This window comes from Lygodium microphyllum, chromosome 30, assembly GCF_053477565.2.
Source record: "Lygodium microphyllum isolate KBCC chromosome 30, Lygodium_microphyllum_v1.1.10, whole genome shotgun sequence".
Classification (NCBI taxonomy): Eukaryota; Viridiplantae; Streptophyta; class Polypodiopsida; order Schizaeales; family Lygodiaceae; genus Lygodium; species Lygodium microphyllum.
Window position 1 is genome coordinate 26,212,090 of NC_141164.1, and position 19,922 is coordinate 26,232,011.

The 19,922-nt window shown below is 41.1% G+C and overlaps 1 protein-coding gene and 1 pseudogene across 1 annotated transcript in view; both read left to right on the forward strand.

Annotated features, from left to right (window-relative positions):
• The window catches only part of LOC148009635 (uncharacterized), a 62,434-nt gene that overhangs the window by 17,332 nt on the left and 25,180 nt on the right, over window positions 1–19,922 (forward strand). The window contains exon 5 of the mRNA XM_087673064.1: window positions 10,188–10,266. Within this exon, the coding sequence (XP_087529190.1) occupies window positions 10,191–10,266 (76 nt within the window). The 5' untranslated portion in view covers window positions 10,188–10,190. The remainder of the gene's footprint in view (window positions 1–10,187; window positions 10,267–19,922) is intronic.
• LOC148009636 (uncharacterized) lies at window positions 15,491–19,196 on the forward strand (annotated as a pseudogene).

Consider the following 19,922-nt stretch of genomic DNA (forward strand, 5'->3'; position numbering starts at 1 on the left):
GAAACATTAGCTTTTATCAGACAGGCTTTGGAGACCGCCATTTAAACAGACTAATTCTCCCTCCTTCTCCCCCCTCTTTCTTTCTCTCTCTCCTCTCTCTCTTTTCGTAACGAGTAATTATATCATACCAAAAAGTACAAAAGTTAGGACAGGGTCAGTGAAGAGACCGCTTGATGCCAAGAAACTAAATCATTTCTCGTCAAGATATCAGCATTCTGAATAAGATCAAGCTGTCACTGAAGAAGTCCTTTAAAGCTTCGTGACGTGTGCTGAATGCCCAAAGTGGCATATCAAATGAACCCATTGCGAGTGACCCAAATATGCCAACCACCCCAAAGTCTAATAAAGTGAAACATAATCTTTGTATGAGGTTGCACCGGGAATACCTTACATTTAAACAATGTCTTGTTGATCCATCCCTCCATCACTGTCAGTTTCCACTAGGCTTTAGATTTGTGCAATCCCCAAAGCTTCTCTCTCTCTCTCTCTCTCTTCCCCCCCCCCCTCGACCCATCCTTGCGCCTGGGTCTCTTGCTCTCGGGTGTCATTGCTAAAACAAATTGTTGCAGATAATACTTTGACTCTTTTGAAATAAAAAACTAAAAAGAACACAGGCAGCTAGATTGCTCCAATACAGAAATACCACCACCAAATGGTCCCAAGCTCTAGCTCCCCTTGCAGTATTTCTTCAATTTATTTCAAAAATCTTTGGTGCAAACTAATAATGGCCATGCTATTTGACATACACAAAATCTCAGCACCATAAGCGGGTCAAATGTCCTAATCCCTTGATTGAGAGTGATTGCTTCTGGGCCTTGTTGTCCAACCCTCTCAAGAAAATGCAACTCCTTGGACAGGTAGCTTGTTGCTTAAGTCTTCAGCTAAAGACTCTTCACCAGCTCATCTTCTTTCTATCTCCGAAAATTTGTGTATCTTCCATGCACACCATATTGATATGTGTGATGTATCGTACTTTTGTACCATGGGCTGCATTGTTGTAACTAAGGTGTAGGTCATTAGGTTGAACTATTGGAAGTTGGAAGATTGCTATTTCTAGCAAATGATACAAGCATGCCACTTGGGTGCACAGACAACACCATGTGAAAGACGAGAGTCAAGTCACAAGTTACAAATTTTTGGACTTACCTGCAAATGCTGTTTTCTCTCTCATCTGCTGGATATCTCTTTCTCTCTCTTTGCCAAATTGAACATTTGAATTGCAGCCTTTCAAGAGTGAATTAAAAATTTGCTGATTCAGATCAGAATTACAGCAGAGTTAGGGTTTCTCAGCTGTCTTGGGCCACATACCATCGAATCTCAGCCATGCATGAAGAGAATTTCCTGGAAATTACAATATGTACAATAATCTAAGATGAATTGCTCATCTTCAGCAAGGTGACTTGCATCCAAGTGGAGAAGATCCAATTTGTGCTCTTGGGCACTTCATATCATGGGGCAAATTTGGGGATTTTGCGGCTGGCCATTTTTTCCTGATTTTGTAAGAGTATTGGCTAGATCAATAGGAGTGAAGACTCGAGGGCATATCTCTTGAGTTTGTGGCAAGGACTTTCATCTTCTTAGGGATTTGGACCTATTTTTAGTTGTAGTGTGATTCACAAGATCTTGGAATACAATCTAAAGAAATTTCTCAGGGGGCACTAGTTTTGGGGCCTTTTTGGTCTCATTTGTCTCTCTTGAATCGGTAAAGTGTTAATTTTATTATATCTTAAATTTTTACTTTTCGTAATATAGTGTTCAAAATTGCAAACGAACACTTCAGCTTGCCAAACCCTAAAAATGACAGCTAGCATTTGAGCCCAATTTCACGGAGTATTCACCCAGACAGTTGTCTTGCATAGTTTCCATGCAATTCCCACATTGTTCCTCTCAAATAGAGAGATTTGTTGTGATGAAATTGTGAGGAAATCACATTCTTCGAAACAAAGTTGTCTAAAAAGTGCACTAGGCTCGAGATCTCAGAGAAGAAAAGAGATTCTCAGCCCATAGTGCTGTAGTAACTTGTTTTTTTGAGAAATAGGTCAAAAACAACAGGATAGCTTGCAGTAAATGGAATTGCAAAATTGCCCAAATGGATTCTACATGCCTAGAGGAGAAGATTGGTTGCTGTCGCGACTCTGTATGTGCTGTCAACTCATGTTCAATGGCTGAAAATTGCAATTTTTGTAGCAAAGAAGAGAAGAATGGCTGTCTTCAAACTCGGGTGGCTCTAATATGCGAGAGAAAGAGACCTTAAATAGGCAAGATCAACTTTCTAAGTTAGTAGCTGGCTGTCCTTTATCCAATCTCATTTTTGATTAAGGGCTAATTAATGACTTGGCCATTAATCATAAGTGAGTTGCTCATCGGACCAAAATTAAGCTCAGGGTCTACTTTATAACTTAAGTGAAATGATCATTAAACCTAAGGTATAAACTTCTAATTAATGAAAGTTTCAGATTGCACCTCATTTCTTTTGCTATGTCCTTGTACCACATAGCTTATACACTTGTCCATTGCAATACCGGGGTGTCAAACCCTTCACTACTGGAGCAATGGTCACCAAGGTTGTCTCTGTACGTAGTACGGACTGATCCATATGGTACGGTACTTTATGTATCCGTACGATTTAGTACGAAAAAATAGGCACTTTTTGGCCATTCTCCTTCAAGCCTATAACTTTCTTTTTTTCTTTCTCCTTTCTTTTTTTTTCCTTCTTTATTTCTTTTTTTTCGTGAAGATAATTGAACTAAGTAGTAAATATTTTACATTAGATCATCAGGTCTCCTTTATTTTTTTTCGTGAAGATAATTGAACTAAGTAGTAAATATTTTACATTAAATCATCAAGAATCACAAACATCCAATCATGCTAGGGAGACAAAAGCTGTAATGTAGGCAAAGGATAGTAGCTCCTAATTTTGTCCTGTATGGCCGACCAAATAACATGATACCCTCTAGGCACCTGAAAGTGCTGGCGAATGTGCCGAAATGAATAAAGACGGGCCTGCCATGGAACGACACCATACTGGATTGTCTGCAACCCCAACCGAGCCATGCGGTTAAACTTGTCTCTCTGCAGATCTTTGTCAAGCTAGTCCAACAACGTGGAAGAGGCCAGTACTTCGCCTGGGAGAGAATTCTTTTCCTTGTGAGAATCCGAGGGGTGCCAAACCGAAAAATGTAACATCGCTTGCCAAGATGCGAACATATGGGAAATGAGAAAAGAGTGAGAGGCCTTAATAGATCTTGTGGAGTTAAACACATGCCACCAAGAAGCATGAATAACCGTGCTGCCATGGGAAATGCCAGTCTTTTCTATAAAGCATTTTGCTATATCTGTCCAGGGATGAGACTGTAGACAAAGAGCTTGCAGAAGAGCTAGATGATTGGTTGAAGACAGCCACCCAAAGAAAGGAGAGGATGGGTAAAGAACTTCATGTGGAGTAGGTTCCCCCTCTGAGGTGGGAGATGGAGGGGCCCCCGCTGAAGTCGAAGAAGAAGTAGATGCCCCCTTTGAGGGCAAAGAAATAACATCCCCCTCTGAATCCCCCTCTGAACTAGATAGGGAATCCAAAAACTCATGGATCACGGACTCTGAAATGTCTGATGATGAAGGAAGTGCCGCTGGTCGTGCCGAAGAATATATCTGGGGTGCCGAAGAGCTCCCAGAGGTAGCCTATCGAACCTAAGTAGTTGAGGGTGGGGAAGGGTGGGGATCAGAATGAGCAAGAGGTGGGCAACAGTCGCTATCTCTTAGTGGAGCAGACTGGGTAGCTGAAGAAGAGGAAGGAGTCGAGTAGCCATTGTCTCTCGAAGAAGCGGATTGATGAAGAGACGGTATCAAACAATCACTTTCTCTCAATGGAGCGGACTGCAGATCCGTAGGTCGTGGAAGCCACTGTATCTGAAAATAAGTGGGAGAAGATTGCCGTTGGCATTGCGACGATCTCCAGGATGTCGTAGCGCCAATCAATCCTCCACGTGCTCAAAAGGACTTAGTGCGTATCGGATGCATCTTATTGCCTCGAGCATAGTACTCTGATAGCCGATGCAAAATGTTCTCTGTGGCCCAGAAAGGAGAGGTGGCACAAGGAGTGCCTGGTGGAAGACACATACTCTGGGTGGGTGGGGAGCAAAGGTCGAAGTCGGCAAGCATCGGTGGTTTGTTTGGTGATGCCACAGTAGGAGCACCCAATAGCTTGGTTATCTGTTGGTAAAGAAGCCATGGATACCAGTGTGCCTTGCTGAAGAAGGAAGAGGTCAGTCACCATGAACCACGAACCAGCAATGTCTGCCTCAAGGGGTGTGAGGGCAGTGTGAAGCACGAACCGCAATGTCTGCCTCAAGGGGTGGGAGGATAGTGGAAGGACTAGAAGTGAGCTGCCAGTGGGAGGAGGATGCGACCAGCAGTAAGAGGTTGCAACCAATAGAAAAATGCAGGTGAGGAGAGAGAAAGACAAAACGCAAGCAGTAGGAGAGAGAAAGACTAAAAACGTAGGCAGGACAACCTGCAGGAGAGAGAGAGACTGAATGAGAGAGTGGCCTATAAATAGGCACAGACAGTCTAGGATGACGCTCCTTTTTGGGGCTGCAAACCCTAAACGCAAAAACGCAAAAATGCAAACTGCGTGTGAAGGGTTTCTCAACAATTACCTTTCTTCTTCAATAACATGAATCTTATAGGTTGGACCAATTCCAATAGGGACTTCTTAGTCCAAGGAAGCAAAGGCAAGAAAAAGGAAATCATGCTGATCATAATGCATTGTGCAACTTTAAGTCTCACATGGAGAGGCCAGCCTTGTGACTTCCAGTACATAAATCGATCATGAATACGAGATGCCATCCAATCCAACAAGGCAGGAGGAGCCACCTCCACCGCAATAGGATAATCCAAATGCCTAGTTATATTCCCCTTGGGAATCACAATACCATTTCAACCCAAAGCCTGCAAATCATTTTCCGTACAAGAGATTAGAGTGAATTTTTGAGCATTAATATGGAGCCGTAATGCCATAGCAAAAAGTTTCCACGCAACCATTTCCTGACTAACATTGGAGCGATCAGCCTTAAGAAACATAAAGGAATCATTTGCCAAAGATTGATCCACAAGTTGGGCCCCACTGGGAAGAGACAAACCAATTAACTCACCTTTATTGGCCAACTTATCCATCAAAGAAAGCATCGGGTGAGTAACCAATGCAAACAACAAAGGATTGAGAGGGCAGCCTTGATGGAGAGAGCGGAATAAGGTAATTTAATTGGTGATGCCTCCATTAAGCGCAATACGGGCCACTGTCCCTTCCAATAGTATCCACAAGAGAAACCATACGTGGACCAAAACCCATGGTGAGTATCAGCTGCCTCAAGAAAGACCAGCTTACATGATCAAATGCCTTCTCAATATCAAGTTGAAGCATGACCACCTGTTGGCCTGAAGCTTTTGCAAAGTCAATCCCCAATTGAACATTCAAAATGTTATGCATTATATTCCGACCCTTAATGAAACCGTATTGGCGAGGATGAACCAAATGCGGAAATACTTTCTGCAATCTGTTGGCAATGATTTTCGAAAGATTTTGTATAACGAGCCCATAACAGAAATGGGTCTCCATTGTTTCAAAGAAGTAGGAGAGGGAGCCTTGGGCAATAACCGAATGACTGCAATCTTCCAATCTGAAAGCATGACACCAAAATTACAAACTTGCTGACATAGGCGAGTCAACGTGTCCTTAAGTTGCTCAACATTGGTTGAAAACAACTCATTAGGAAGCCCATCCCAACTAGGGCTTTTTCTTTTTGGCAAATGGGACAGTACCTCTTCCACTTCATCCTCTAAAATATCCACCTCCATTAATGCTACCCATTCTGGCTGAACTTGATTTCTAATCAAATCACAAATGTATCTGATTCTGTGAGCAGAGTGAACAGCATCTAACAGAATCTCTTGGGGGCCCAACAATGATTTATAAAAATCTACACACATCTGAATAATGGAAGCAGGTTTTGTCACCATAACACCTTGTTCATTCTTCAGACGCGCAATATTTTCCCGGACATATTTCTGATGTAATCGAGAAAAGAACTTGTTAGATTGACAATTGTTATCATGCAAAGCCTCTGCTCTAGATAGCAATTTGAATTTAGCATATTCTTGTTCCTGTAAAGATTGAACTCAGCCTTTCAACCATTCAATGCCTGTCAGCAAGTCATCTGTAGAATCCCCCAACTAACATAAAGACAAAGAATGGGCCAACAAAGATTGTGCATGCAGCAATTTAGCGCGTAAAATGGAAGCATGCTGAATACCAAACTGTCGGGATAACATACATGCATTATCCCAAAGAACATGCCATGCTTCCAATCCTTCTGATAGGACCCTGGAGCGAAAGGAATCAATTATTCGCTGAATACATTCTAGAAATTGATTTTGTAGGAGAAAGGATTGATTGAAACGAAGGGGTAGGCGAGCCAGGAGAGCCTTATAGGCATGAACAGGTCGATGTGCCATTTCCAAGATCAAAGGATGGTGATCAGACAAGACATGCTTTCGCTCTATCCACGCATCAACGACTACAGGGAGAAAAGAATCACTTTGACAAACATAGGTCCTATCCAGCCTGGCCCATGTGTTTGGATGCTGAAGAGAACGATAAGTATATCCTGAATGTGAGGGATGCAACTGAGACCACATGTCCTATTTCAAAGACTCAACTGCAAAAGAATCCCAAGCCTGACGCTCAGGACCATCCATAACAGAGTGTTGAGAAGTCGTCTAATCCATAGATGTACATGCATTGAAATCACCCATTACAAAGCCTTGACGAGCCATAGCAAGGCAATGCAAGTCATCCCAAAGCTGATGACGTTCATGAGAAGTAGAAGGAGCATACACATCCACCAGCCATAAAACTTATCCCTCATATTGGATTTCCAAAATCATGAATCTGCCTCTACGATCCTGAGAAATCAAAGATGGTTGCAATGAAGATCTGATGGCCAACATTACTCTAGATTTATGTGGAACACACCTACTATAGAAAACCAAGTAATCCTTATATACATAAGATGATCCTGCCAAAGTATGCTATTTTTGCTCCACGGCACATAGAACATCCTAATTACCGGCTAACACAACTTTCCACAACCGATACTGCTTACTGCTTGAATAGATACCTTTAACGTTCCATAACACAATTCTCATTATGAAAGACAGAAAAGAAAACTATCGGATCCCTACCTTCCCTTTCCCTTTAATATCAATTGCTTTGGCTACGTGAAATCTTTCCATCTCGCTTTGAATCACATTAACTAGATCTTCTTTTTGCAGACTAGCAATCGAAGTACGAGAAGGAAACTGCTATTGTTTGGCACGGAAAACATCCTGAGGAGATACCATTTGCCCTTGCGGATCAAAGTGCAAAGTAGTATCAGAGACCCTTTTTTCATTATCACCAACTGCAGATCAAGGATTCATATAGAATCCCCTACCTTGGCGTTGAAATGTCTAGGTAATAGTCTGGGGAGCTGGGTGAACAGGAGTAGATTGAGACTTCTATCTAGTATTACGGCGAACCATCAAATCCCAGGAGTTATCCTGAGGAGTCAAGTTCCAGCCCCCCGAGGGCGACGCGCACTGATTTCTAACTTGAGAAGCAACCTTCTTTCCATCTAGTTGTCCTTGCTGAAAAATCTGCTTAGAAGCAACTTCAAGCTGCTGAGCTACCTGCTCTGAGGAAGATGGTCTTGCATATCCAAATCACGATCCAAAGACGGCTGCATTACCTCCTAGCTTCTATCACATTTTGAAATGAAATGTCCCAATTGCCCACACTTGAAACAGTGTCCAACAAATGTATCCCATTTGAGCTCATAGACCAAAGTTTGCAACCTCGGAACCTGAAAATGAACTTTAGTTGGGCGAGGTTTCCATGTATCCCAAAGCATGGATGCCCTATTCCTGTTATAGGAGGCCAACCGTGGCTCCACCAACACCTCTCCAAGAGATCTCAACACGAAGGGAAGAAGTCGCCAAAGATGGGCAGGAAAATCAACCACCTCGACCCAAATTGGGCATGCTTGCCTTAGTCTCTCCTGAAATTTGGACATAGGCCTCCACGGAACCATATGGACTAATTGGCCATCCATGAACAACGGGATACGATGCATAATATGAGCCCGTACTTCGGGGGAACGGAAGAGGACCTCAAAGCTTCTCTCTCCCCCAAGCCTCTCTCTCTCTCTCTCTCTCTCCCCCAAGCCTCTTTCTCTCTCTCTCAAGCTTCTCACACCCTCTTTTTCTCTCAAGCCTCTCTTCTCTCTCTCTCTAGCCTCTTCCTCTCTCTCAAGTTGTCACCATGCTAAGAGCTAGATGTACCGGCATTAGAGTTCATTTTCAATTAAATCATTAAGAACATTTCTCATTTTTGTGACAACAAAATAAAGCAAAAGATGGAGCAAATGTTCAAGTTTGTATTGGAAAGTTTTGGGAGGTATGTTTCAAAGCAAATCAGTTTGTATCCATCTATAAGGGAAAAAGTTTAAGGATTAGCAAGGAAAGGTGTAAGGTTTGTGACAGAGAATTTGGGTGAAATAGAACTTAGAAGTGTTAAAAGCAAGTTGGAATATGAGCAAAATTTCAGATCCAATGTATTGATATCTTTCTTCACAAGTTCATATGTTCAAATAATATGTGCAAACTTCAAGATGGCTAGCTGCTATAGTTCCATGGCTATTTTTCTGTTGTGTTCTGTGCTAAAGCTCTAGAAACAATGTGTAAGGCTCTCATGGCAAAAGCAACGTGGAAAACATAAAATGAGGGTATTTGACGTGAATGGCCCTTGGTCACATTTGGTATTTCATAAATACTTTCTTTTGTAGATGTTTGCAAACATTGAATAAAAATATTATACACATGAAAGAAGCAGGGGCTCATCCTAGGTTTTTTCTGAGATGAATGACCACTTTGATATGGATGGCAATGAGTTTCATTACAAGAGATGCATTAGTGATTAATTGCCAGCCAATCTAGTGAGATTCCCATTGTATTCGAGGTTGTGAGCCCACACGGGGGACATGAAATTCTTAGTGCTAAGGGTCTCTTGTTTGACTCTTAGGGAAATTTCATTGATTGTCCATGTCTTGGGGTGCTTGTATTTAGGTCCTTGTACAACAGCCTTAAGGGCCTCCCCTTGTAGCTTTATATCGCAATCCACTTTGTGACGATGTAGAGGCAAGCTTGTAGTTTGATTTGAGAACTTGTTCTTTGCTTAATAATCGTGCCGCCAGATTTTCTTTTCTGATCGTGAGGAAGCAAAGGGAAGGGTTGGGGCATCCATCAAGGAAGAGAGGCTTGCCTGGTTCATAACATGAACTTACTAAATCAACCTGGAGTTACAGATATGAAAATTCGCGCCTCTATTCGAAAAATGTGTGAAAAGTGTGGAAAATTCAAGGATAGCCTATTATTACAAAAAGGAACCCTGAGCGGGGGAATGAAAAAAAAGAGTTAGAACCGAAAAAAAGAACTCAGAATCATAAAGAAACAAATTTTTTTAATGTAGGAAAACTCAAAGAAACTATTTCTTTTGTGAGAAAAAAAGACTGTCATTAGAAATTAGAAAGACCACCACCCCCAAACCAACCAAAAAAAAAAAAAAAAAAAAACAAAAAAGAAGGAAGAAAATGTGTAAGCTTTACTATTTCACAGTGACCTAGTGACCCTGATTATGTCAATCCCTATTGGAAGGGACATATCAAAAAAGAAAAGAAAAGGGAAAACCACAACAAAAAAAGAAAGAAGGGCATCTTTGTTCAAATGGGGCAGCATAAGCTTTACTATACAGTGTCTTAGTGACCCTGATTATGTCAATCTCTATTGGAAGGGAGCATTCACTTTTATTGTCAAAATAATTCTCAGTAGTTCCTTTTTGATGTTCAAATGTGGCAGCATAAGTTTTAACTTTTTGTATAGTTCTGTGATGACCATTCTATGTCAATCCCTATCAGGAGGGAGCATTCAGTTTTCTTGTCAAAATGTTTCTCCTTAGTTCCTTTTTCCAAGTTAATAAGGAGGGATGCAATAATAGGTTTTATTAAACGCTTTCTACTTTTTAGTGTTTTCTTGAAGTAGATTGGGGGAGGAAGGGCAGTTGCTCATCAGTGGTTTTGTTTTTTCTGATGAAATTGTAGATAATGCGGTTAGCACAAGAACTTAAGTTGTATGGAGGAAGACAGATTACAGTTGTAAATGGGGGCTCAAATCAAAGCAGTATGTAGTGTTTATTCTTCTTTTGTTTGATTCTTGTGCTCTGTTAAATGTGTGCAGTACGTTCTGAAAAAAGAGAGGTTCATATATGTTGTAAAGAATAAAATGGCATGGTCATGAAACAAAGCCATTAAAAGAAAGCACTTCAATCCTGTCCTTGGATCCCTTTCTTCCCAGCCACCAGTTTTCTGTTTTTGCCAACCTGGTGCCTTAATGTATGCTGGAATCTGAGCTTCCTGTAAACTTTTCAAATTGCTATTCTTTGGATCTTTTTCATAGAAACGGGGAGTTTTGGGGTGGTGGTGTCTTCCTAGCCTCAAATGTCAGTTAGAAGACATGACCTGGCCTAGCAGATGTATCAATCATAAGGGCCTTGGAATTGTTTTTACAGATGAATTGACCATAGTGTGCCAAAGATATGCTTATGCCTTTCTTGTGTGTGTCATGTATCTTTGCATGTAGCTGATGAGCTGATTATAGAAGTGTTATAGTGATGAATCTCTTAATGCTGCTAAAGTTGACTGTAAACAGTGAGCAAAGCAATGCTCTGTGCATTACAATTTCTGAAGATAACCGAAATGTTTTACTAAGCTCTCTGGAATCATCTCTCAAGGTTAGCAAGCTATTGTATGGAGAGGCTTGAGCTTTCCAGTACAATGTTATCATTAAACTCAACATTTGTTGGCTCTACTTCCTTATTTCCTGGGGCAAAGCATCTCTGTGCCATAGACCTGGAGGTAGCTAGTGGCTTTCTGGAAGCAGACAGCTGGTCAGATTGCCACTGACATCTGATAGTAACTGGTTGGCCTTCGTGTCACTGATCACTCGGGCTCTATGCAGCTTGATCTTGTTATGTGAAGTTCTCTCCATGCTCATTATACAGGTGCAGTGTTATATCCTTGGACATCGACAATGGGCACTGGTAGTATTGGCGAAAGGAATTCATAGTGAATGTGCTTGGGGAACTCTATGGTTAGGGCAGTGAAGTCCTGTAAAAAGCATTGGCCAAAGGGATTTATAGTGAATGTGCTTGGGGAACTTTATGGTTAGGGCGGTCAAGTCCTGCAAAAAAGTACCTAAGGCTCATTTGCACATTTTTATGGTGTGATCACAACACTGGGTCTTAAGACCCCAGGCAGGCCTATCCATGCACACGTATTGGTGCCATAGGGGTTGCTGATATGGGACGCCAACTCTTGTGATAGGGGGTTGACCTTTTTGCTACTGGCTCCCAGGCGTGGGACCGAGCTTGTATTTGGTTCTATGACTGGGAGGAGAGGATGATGTCCTTCCCTTATGCATATTCCATGTGCTTGTTGGCTTGTGTTATGTCATATGTGTAGGATGGATTGTAGTTGGGCATTACACTGGTATTGGAGCCACTTGTTACTGGCTTGGCTTGTGTTGTGTCATATATGTAGGATGGATCGTCATTGGGCATTATGCTCCTTTGGTTCATTCACCTTTGGTTCAGGTTGACAGTTTCTCTTCACTCTTGCATAGGTTGGTATGGAATACTACTATCTAGAGAAGAGGGCAAGGGGGATATGTGGAGTCCACGATAATTATTCCTCTTTTTCCCTTTTTCCTTGTTCCATTTGAGACTGTGTGTGGAAATGGTGTTTACAATGCTGCTAGGTTTTTCTCTCTTTTCCCTTATTCCATCAAGATTTGTGTGTGGAAATGGTGTTTATGGTGTTGCCAGGCTCTCCATTACTGTCATGTGCCTTGAGGGTGTACTTGGGAGCTAACCAGTGCAAGGACATGGCAGCACCATCAGTGGGTCACAATGGTGAGGGTGTTTTTTATACTTTAAAGAGTGTTGTTCAAGTGGTTTAGTTAGCTTTGTGGGGCTCTCCTTTACTGTCATTTGCCTTGAGGGTGTCCTTGGGAGCTGCCATTGTTAGTTGTTGATGAACAGCTTCATATGTGAATGCACTTGGTGTGTGTGTGTGTGGGGGGGGGGGTGTGAACACCCTCTAGACCATCGAGCATTTAATGAGGGTCAAAAGTTTGGGTGCATACCTTAGCCTATATATTGAGGCCTTGTCATTTGTACTTTTAGGTCACATATCTTTGAGGAGGCTGTCATTAGTTGCTATCTTGCTGCCCATTATTAGACGTGGCCGCCTTGTCTCATGTGCCACCCAGAATACTATCACCTATTGGCTACAGCTGCCTTTGATGCCCATCATTAGTTGATGAGCTGTCCATGTATGCCGCTACTCCATCACAGTTGTGGATAACATCACTTGTTCCTTGGCATTACCCTCTATCAAAGCTATTGCCTATCTCATCACCTCTCTTATCATCTTTGTGCCATGTGTCACCAACTCCAATGCATCGGCCTACCTCATTTACCCTTGAGCCCTTTGCACATTTTCATTCATTCCATTATCTTCTTTCTTGTGTTTTATGTTTCTGCATTTGTGTTTGAGTTCTCTATGTTTCAATTGTGGTTGTAGACTCTGTGTTTTCTTTTGCAAACCCTAGTGTATGTCCACATTTTCATTCATTCCATTATCTTTATGTTTTATGTTTATGCATTTGTTTTTGAGCTCTCTACTTTTCAATTATGCTCGTAGACTTTGTGTTTTCTTTTGCAAACCCTAGTGTATCTCCACATTCCCTCTCTTTGGTCACCTCACAACTTACACGAGAGGCCTTTTGGAGAAGTATGTGTGATAGAAATACTTGGTTTGACAGCGGGGAGCAACCGCAGCTGCACCCAAGTCTCTCGCAAGGCCCTTGGTTGCACCTACGTCTCACACCTTCCATGCCCTTTTCAAGGAGGAACTCCAAACAGTCCAAGCTATGGAAAAGTAGTCTGAGGCTACGATCTTCAGACAAGTCATGGGACACACCCCTTCTCGGGCATAGCTGTGCAATTGGCTTCATTCCATCTTGTGCATTTGCATCTTACATATCATTGAAGTAAAGATGAGGGAATGGGGTATCTTCATGGTTCATTTCACCTTAGTGGAGGTAGTAGAAGATGTCACCAGGTGGTGATACTTTTTGCAGTTGCTTTTCTTATTTACTTATATAAATATTTTATTTTTCTTTTCTTTAGTTGTTGCTTTTTATCCCCCGAGTTCTCTTGGATTAAGCTAGGATCTTTGTATGGCCAGAAGAGACAGCCATTGGGACAAATTGGGCTAATGGTTTGTCTGAGCCTTAGGACTGGTTCCATATTGAATGAGCAGTGAAGAATAGAATGCCAGTGGTTTGGGACTATGTGCTTAGCCACTGGAGATGGTGCAGGACAATGAGCTTGGCCAAGACAGAAGATGCATATGTGAGAATACTCACGGAATAAAAGTCACTGTAACTGAGCCACATTACACTTTTTGATGTGGTTGCAATGGTAAAAGTTGCTCAGAACAACTCGAGGAACGGAGGGGTTACCATCCCTAAAATTTAGGAAGTTACTATTTTTGGATCCCAGAATCTATTCGTGTCATTATCTTTGTTTTTGTACAAGGATTAATTCTCTGGTTTGTGCCAAGGTCAAATTTTGCACCGATCATGGAGAATTTTAGACTGGAAGGTTTAAACGGGAAAATTGTTACATGTATGTCTTGTGGCACAAATTTCTAAAAGAGAGAGAGAGAGAGAGCATTTAAAAAAAACGTAATAGGCATAAAGGGCAGAGACGTGAGAATGAAGTTTTGAGGAGCTGAGGGTAGATTGCTACAGTTTCATCAGCTATGGAGAGTACTTCTTTGTCTCTGACTCATGTACAGAGGTAGAGCTTGCTTCCTCTGATCAACTCTTTCTCTATTTTGAGAGGAAATGCTTTGCATGATGGGCCAATTCCATCGAAGATACAATTCTGTGTTTTCTTTGCACTTTTGTTGAGGCAAGAGCCTCACTGTCCAGGTTCAGGAGCAGCTGTTGGCTTCTCCAATGCAGGAACTAAAGGAAGTAATGACCATGCCACACAGGAACAGGGTTTTTCAGCTCTGATTTAATGCTGTTTGTGAGACTGTTTTAATGCTGGACAGTAAGAACAGTGAATTCAGAGATTTGCAGATTGCTATGGTTACAGAAAATGCTTTCCTAAAAGGGATGTTGTTCTAGACATGCTGGACAGTAAGAATAGTGAATTCAGAGATCTGCAGACTGCCATTCTGCACATGAATCATTGAGTTTTGGTCACAGAAAATGCTTTTCTAAAAGCGATGTTGTTCTGGACATGCTGGACAGTAAGAACAGTGAATTCAGAGATATGCAGACTGCAACTCTGCATATGAATCATTGAGTTATGGTTACAGAAAATGCATTCCTAAAAGGGATGTTGTTCTAGTCATGCTGTACTGTCCTTATGCAGTTGGGATTTACTCAGAAAAGATGAAAACCAACTGTTCATAGGTTATGTATTTTGGAACATTTTATTTTTTTTGTAACTTTTCATCTTTTAATTTATAAAGAATTACCAAGAGGGGCATCGGTCTTCGGGGCCAATCTGGTGTTGAGTGAGGGAGTGAGGTCTCTGTTTATGTGTGTGTGTGAAAAGACCAGGTGGTAATTGAAGGAACTACCGCTTTATGTGAGTCATAGAGCGGTTTCATGGTTCCATGCTCGAATTTGAATTCTTTTCTGTAAGAATTTAAGCTCGGATAGCTTTGGGTGAAAAGGCCATACACATAGGTTTTACAGAGATTGCATGAATAGAGAGATGGCAGACATGGACAAAGGTAAAGGAAAACTCCCTCATGAAGAAGAGAGTTTTTCTTCTGCTCATAGACACCGAAGAGAGAGTATTGGTGCACAGGTGTCAGCACCTTCTAGAACCGACATTGAAGCACAGGATGAGGAGCAAGAACAGGAGGACTTGTTTATGGCACAACTCCTCAGTATGGTTGGCTCTTTCGAACAGGTTGTAAAGAATCCTCGGATGCAAAAATTTTGGAAGTCACATAATGAGGATTGTCAGGCTGAGTCATCACATCATACCATGGAGCGCTAAAAAAGGCAAACCTCTAAAGTGCGTGAGCATGTGGAAAAGACGCCAAACATGGAGACCGGTCTAGTGCAACAAGAAGCACAAGCACAGGATCAGGGAGTGAATGGTCAAGGTAGTTATGCACAAGTGGCACAGTAGACTATTCCTTCTCAGTTTGCTACTTATCTTGGTTACTTTGGTGGTGGGTCAATTTTTCAAGCAATGGCTGGATTATCCATGGGTTATTAGGGATACTTGCCTAGAGGGCCACCAGGAATGATGCCTATTGAGGCAGTGAACCCACTTTATGCTAATATTGGTCTACAGCCCGGTTGTCAGACTTTGCAGAGTCCTTATTTGATACCTGGAGTACAAAATGCAGCGGCTGGTTTTTTTCAGCCTAGTGGGCATATGGCAGTTAAGACAGGTGAAATTAATGTTGATAATGCATCTAAGGGACTCCCCTTTTTACAGCCACTTGTCTATGATAACTTGACACCAAAAAGTGCAAAGCCTAAAGACTATGAAGAGGGTGGTCAGCCATTAAAGTTTGAAACCTTCAGTGGTATGCAAGATAAACTGAAAGCTTTGACATTTATACAGCAACTTGATGCATCCTACATCGGAGGGAATTTTACTGAGACTTCTAAGGTGCGGAAGGCTGCAACTTTTTGAAAGCTAATGCTTTGCAGTGGTGGAACATATTGTTGATGCAAGGATATGCACCTGCCACTTGGGTCCATTTTAAACAGTTGTTTGCGGCCTTATGGTTAACTAACACGTTTGAAGTAGATGTCATGATTGCATGGCATAAATTGGACGCAACAAATTGTGTAGATTTAGAAGAGTACAATAAAAAATTTTGGAAAGCACTTTTGCCTGTGAGTTCTTACAGGACAGAACCCCTGTCAGAACAAATTGAAAAGTACTGTTGCGGTTTGCCTGAAGCCATCAAAGATTATTGTACCAAGACTAGGGTTACAAATATGGTACAGTTAATTGAAAATGTTGGTGTGGCAAATGCATTGTTGAAAGGAAAAGCTGATAGCTTTAAAGGCATTGAAAAAAGGATTCTGGCAAGAAGAATAAGCAATTTCCAGAAAGGACCAGCTTTACAAAGAAGTCTTTTTGGAAGAAAAGATTTCAGCAGCAACCTCAGACTTCTTTTAAACAGGACAAAGGACAGAAGAGGCCACTTTTTGGTAAATCATTTGAAGAAAGAAAGGCTTTAATGATGGCTGGGAAATGCTTTACATGTGAACAAAAAGGCCATATTGCTTCTAAGTGCCCACAGCAATCTTCTAAAGATGCGGAGGATAAAGATGCGCCAAGTAAAAAGAAGCCTAGCATTGGCTTAGTGCTTGATGTGGTGGGAGATCAATCAGCTGATGATGCTACAGAATTGTGCAGAGCTTGGGGAAAGATCTGAGATTTCATAGTGCTTATTTTCTTTGATCATGGAGCTCGTGCAAACTTTATCTCACCGGCATTGGCAGCAAAGTTGGGTATACATTCCAAGGAAATGGGACCAGTTGGACAGGCTGATTTGGCATGCCTAAGACATACTGAACCTGTCATCCCCATTCTTGGCAAACTTTGTATGCACATTCAGAGCTATGTGGGCACAGAGAAGTTCCATATTATGCCTTTAGAGGGTTGTGATGTTCTGTTGGGTATTCCATGGTGCCACAAGAAGCATGCTATCTTGCATACTTACAATAGAATGATTCTCTTGTACATAGGAGCAAGACTCATGTGTTAGATGTGAAGCTTAAAGGAGAGTCTGTCCCAGTTGTTTTTGCTTCTACAATTACTTCTGTAATGAAAAATCATATTTCTGTATATTTGGTTTTTGCAAAGCAAGTTAATGAAGTTGATAGTAATGTGTTTGTACTAGATGAAAGTAGAAGGGCTTTCTTGGATAAATTCAATGACTGTTTCTCAGATTCGTTACTAGGAGAGTTTCCCCCTGAGAGGCTTGAAGATCATACCATAGATCTTATTCCAGGGACTAGTCTGCCCAATATGCCACCGTACAGGGTCAGTGCAGCGCAACTGAAAGAGATTATAACATAGGTTAATGAGCTTTTAGAGAAGGGACTAATTCGGCCTAGTAGTTCTCTGTTTTCTTCACATGTGTTACCAGTTCGGAAAAAGGATGGCTCTTGGTGAATGTGTATTGACTACAGAGCCTTGAATAAGAACACGATCAAGAATAGGTTTCCGATTCGGAGGATAGATGACATTCTTTATCGATTAGAGGGAGCAGGAATGTTTAGCAGGATAGATATGAAAAGTGGGTAACATCAGATTAGAATCAGGCTAGAGGATATCCATAAGACTGCTTTTAGAACGACATTTGGTCTTTATGAATTTTTAGTCATGCCGTTTGGATTGACCAATGCTCTTGGTACATTTAACAGGATGATGGATAGAATTTTCCACCCTTATCAAAGTTTTGTTGGCACATTCTTTGATGATATGATCATCTTTTCAAAGAATGAAGAGGAGCATAGAAAACACTTAGTTACAGTCTTTAATGAGCTTAAGCATAACAGATTGCTCATTAATGGCAAGAAGAGTGAATTCTTTTTGGAAGAGATTCACTTCCTTGGGCATATAGTTTCTAAAGATGGTGTGAAGATGGATTTTGCAAAGATAGAAGTAATTGTCTCTTGGCCAGACTTGAAAACTGTTCATGATGTCCGCAGTTTTCTTGACTTATGCTCTTACTACAGAAGATTTGTAAGACACTTTGTAGAGATTGCTTCTCCTTTACATGCACTTCAAAAGAAGGATGTCAAATGGCAATGGACTGACAAAGAGAAATCAACATTTAGATGTTTGAAGGGGAAAATGACTACTGATCCAGTGCTTATTTTGCTAGATTTGTCTAAGCCGTTTGTAATGCAGTGTGATGCATGTGGAAATAGCATTGGTGTTGTATTAATGCAAAATGGCAGAGTTGTGGCATACAAGAGTAGAGTACTCTCTATCGTTGAAAGGACTTACCAAATTTATGAGAAAGAGTTATTGGCTGTGATCCATGCACTTTCTAGTTGGAAGCACTATTTGCTTGGTGTTGATTTTGTAGTGCAAAGGGATTATCAAACACTTAGATACTTTCTCACACAGGCTAAATTGTCAGAGAAACACATGCGTTGGGCAAATTTCCTATCTATGTTTCATTTTCAGATAGTGCATGTGGAAGACAAGAAGAATGTAGTTGTAGATGCTTTATCTTGCAAACCACAAGTGTCAGCTGTTTCAATTTCTTATCACCATGAATTGGATGATATGAAAGAGTAGTATGCTGATGACGAAGATTTCTCTGAAATCTATGAACAGTTGATGAATGGTCAACATCCTGACTATTATGTGTTCAAAGAAGGCTTTATCATGATGCATGGAAGACTATGCATCACAAAACAGCTAAGGCCAAAAGTTTTATTAGAAAGTCATGCTAGAAAAGTCTCAAACTAAATAGAAAAGAACTATTGATAGTCATCGTTGGGAACTCTTGTTTAAAAAGGATGATTGGGTCTTATTGTGTTTTGAAAAGGCACGTTTGAGAAAACAGAAGGTTAAGGAACGCTTGTTTCCAAAGCTGAGTATGTATTACTATGGCCCTTTTCAAGTCTCAGAGAATGATATGGCATATAGGCTGAAATTGCGAGAGAATTGGAAAGTTCATAATGCATTTCATGTGAGCCTATTGAGGCCTTTTATCGGTGAAGTGCTAGAAGATATGGTTCAAGAGGAACAGCCTGAAGTAGAGGAATCAGATGAGATTCTAGTTCCAGAGCAGATCTTGGCACATAAGGATAGAAAAGTGAAAGGTAGAGTTATAAGAATATTTTTGGTGAAGTTTAAGAACTATTCACCAATGGATGCCAAATGGATGGAAGAGGTTGAATTGGCGGATTCGCCTTACTTATTGCAACTTTACCGAGAAGTTTTCTTGCTGGAACCTACAGTGACTTAGAATGCTTTTTGAAGCAATGTACATTCTCTATTGTACAGTTGAATATTGCATCTCATTGAATAATGCACAATGTATTGTTTGCACTTAGCATTAACATGTGTATCATTGAATGAAATCTCAATGCTTTGAAGTTATATTTATTACACTTCAGTTGAATGATTATACATGTTGTGATACTAATAGTTTGGAGATATGTGCTATCGCCCTGCGTTGCATTCAGAAACATGTATATTAGAAAGGCTCTTAGTAACCATAGTTGGATACAAGATGTGATCCTCCATCTATGTGAGACTTGAACTTGGAATGCCACAAATGGTAGTGGGGAAACTCCTATCATCGCCCCGTGTCATCTGCTAGCAAGTGATACATGCGATGGCACTAATAACATGGAGAATCTTGTTATCATCCTGTGTCATTCGTTAGCATGTGTGGCATGCAATCGAGGTCGCTTGCTTTTTTCAAGAGGGAGGTATGTCACAAGTAGTGATACTTTTTTTAGTTGCTTTTCTTATTTACTTATATAAATATTTTATTTTTCTTTTCTTTAGTTGTTATTGCTTTTTACCCCTAGAGTTCTCTTGGATTAAGTTGGGATCTTTGCATGGCCAAAAGAGGTAGCCATTGGGACAAATTGGACTAATGGTTTGTCTGAACCTTAGGACCGGTTCCATATTGAATGGGCACTGAAGAATAGAATACGAGTGGTTTGGGACTATGTGCTTAGCC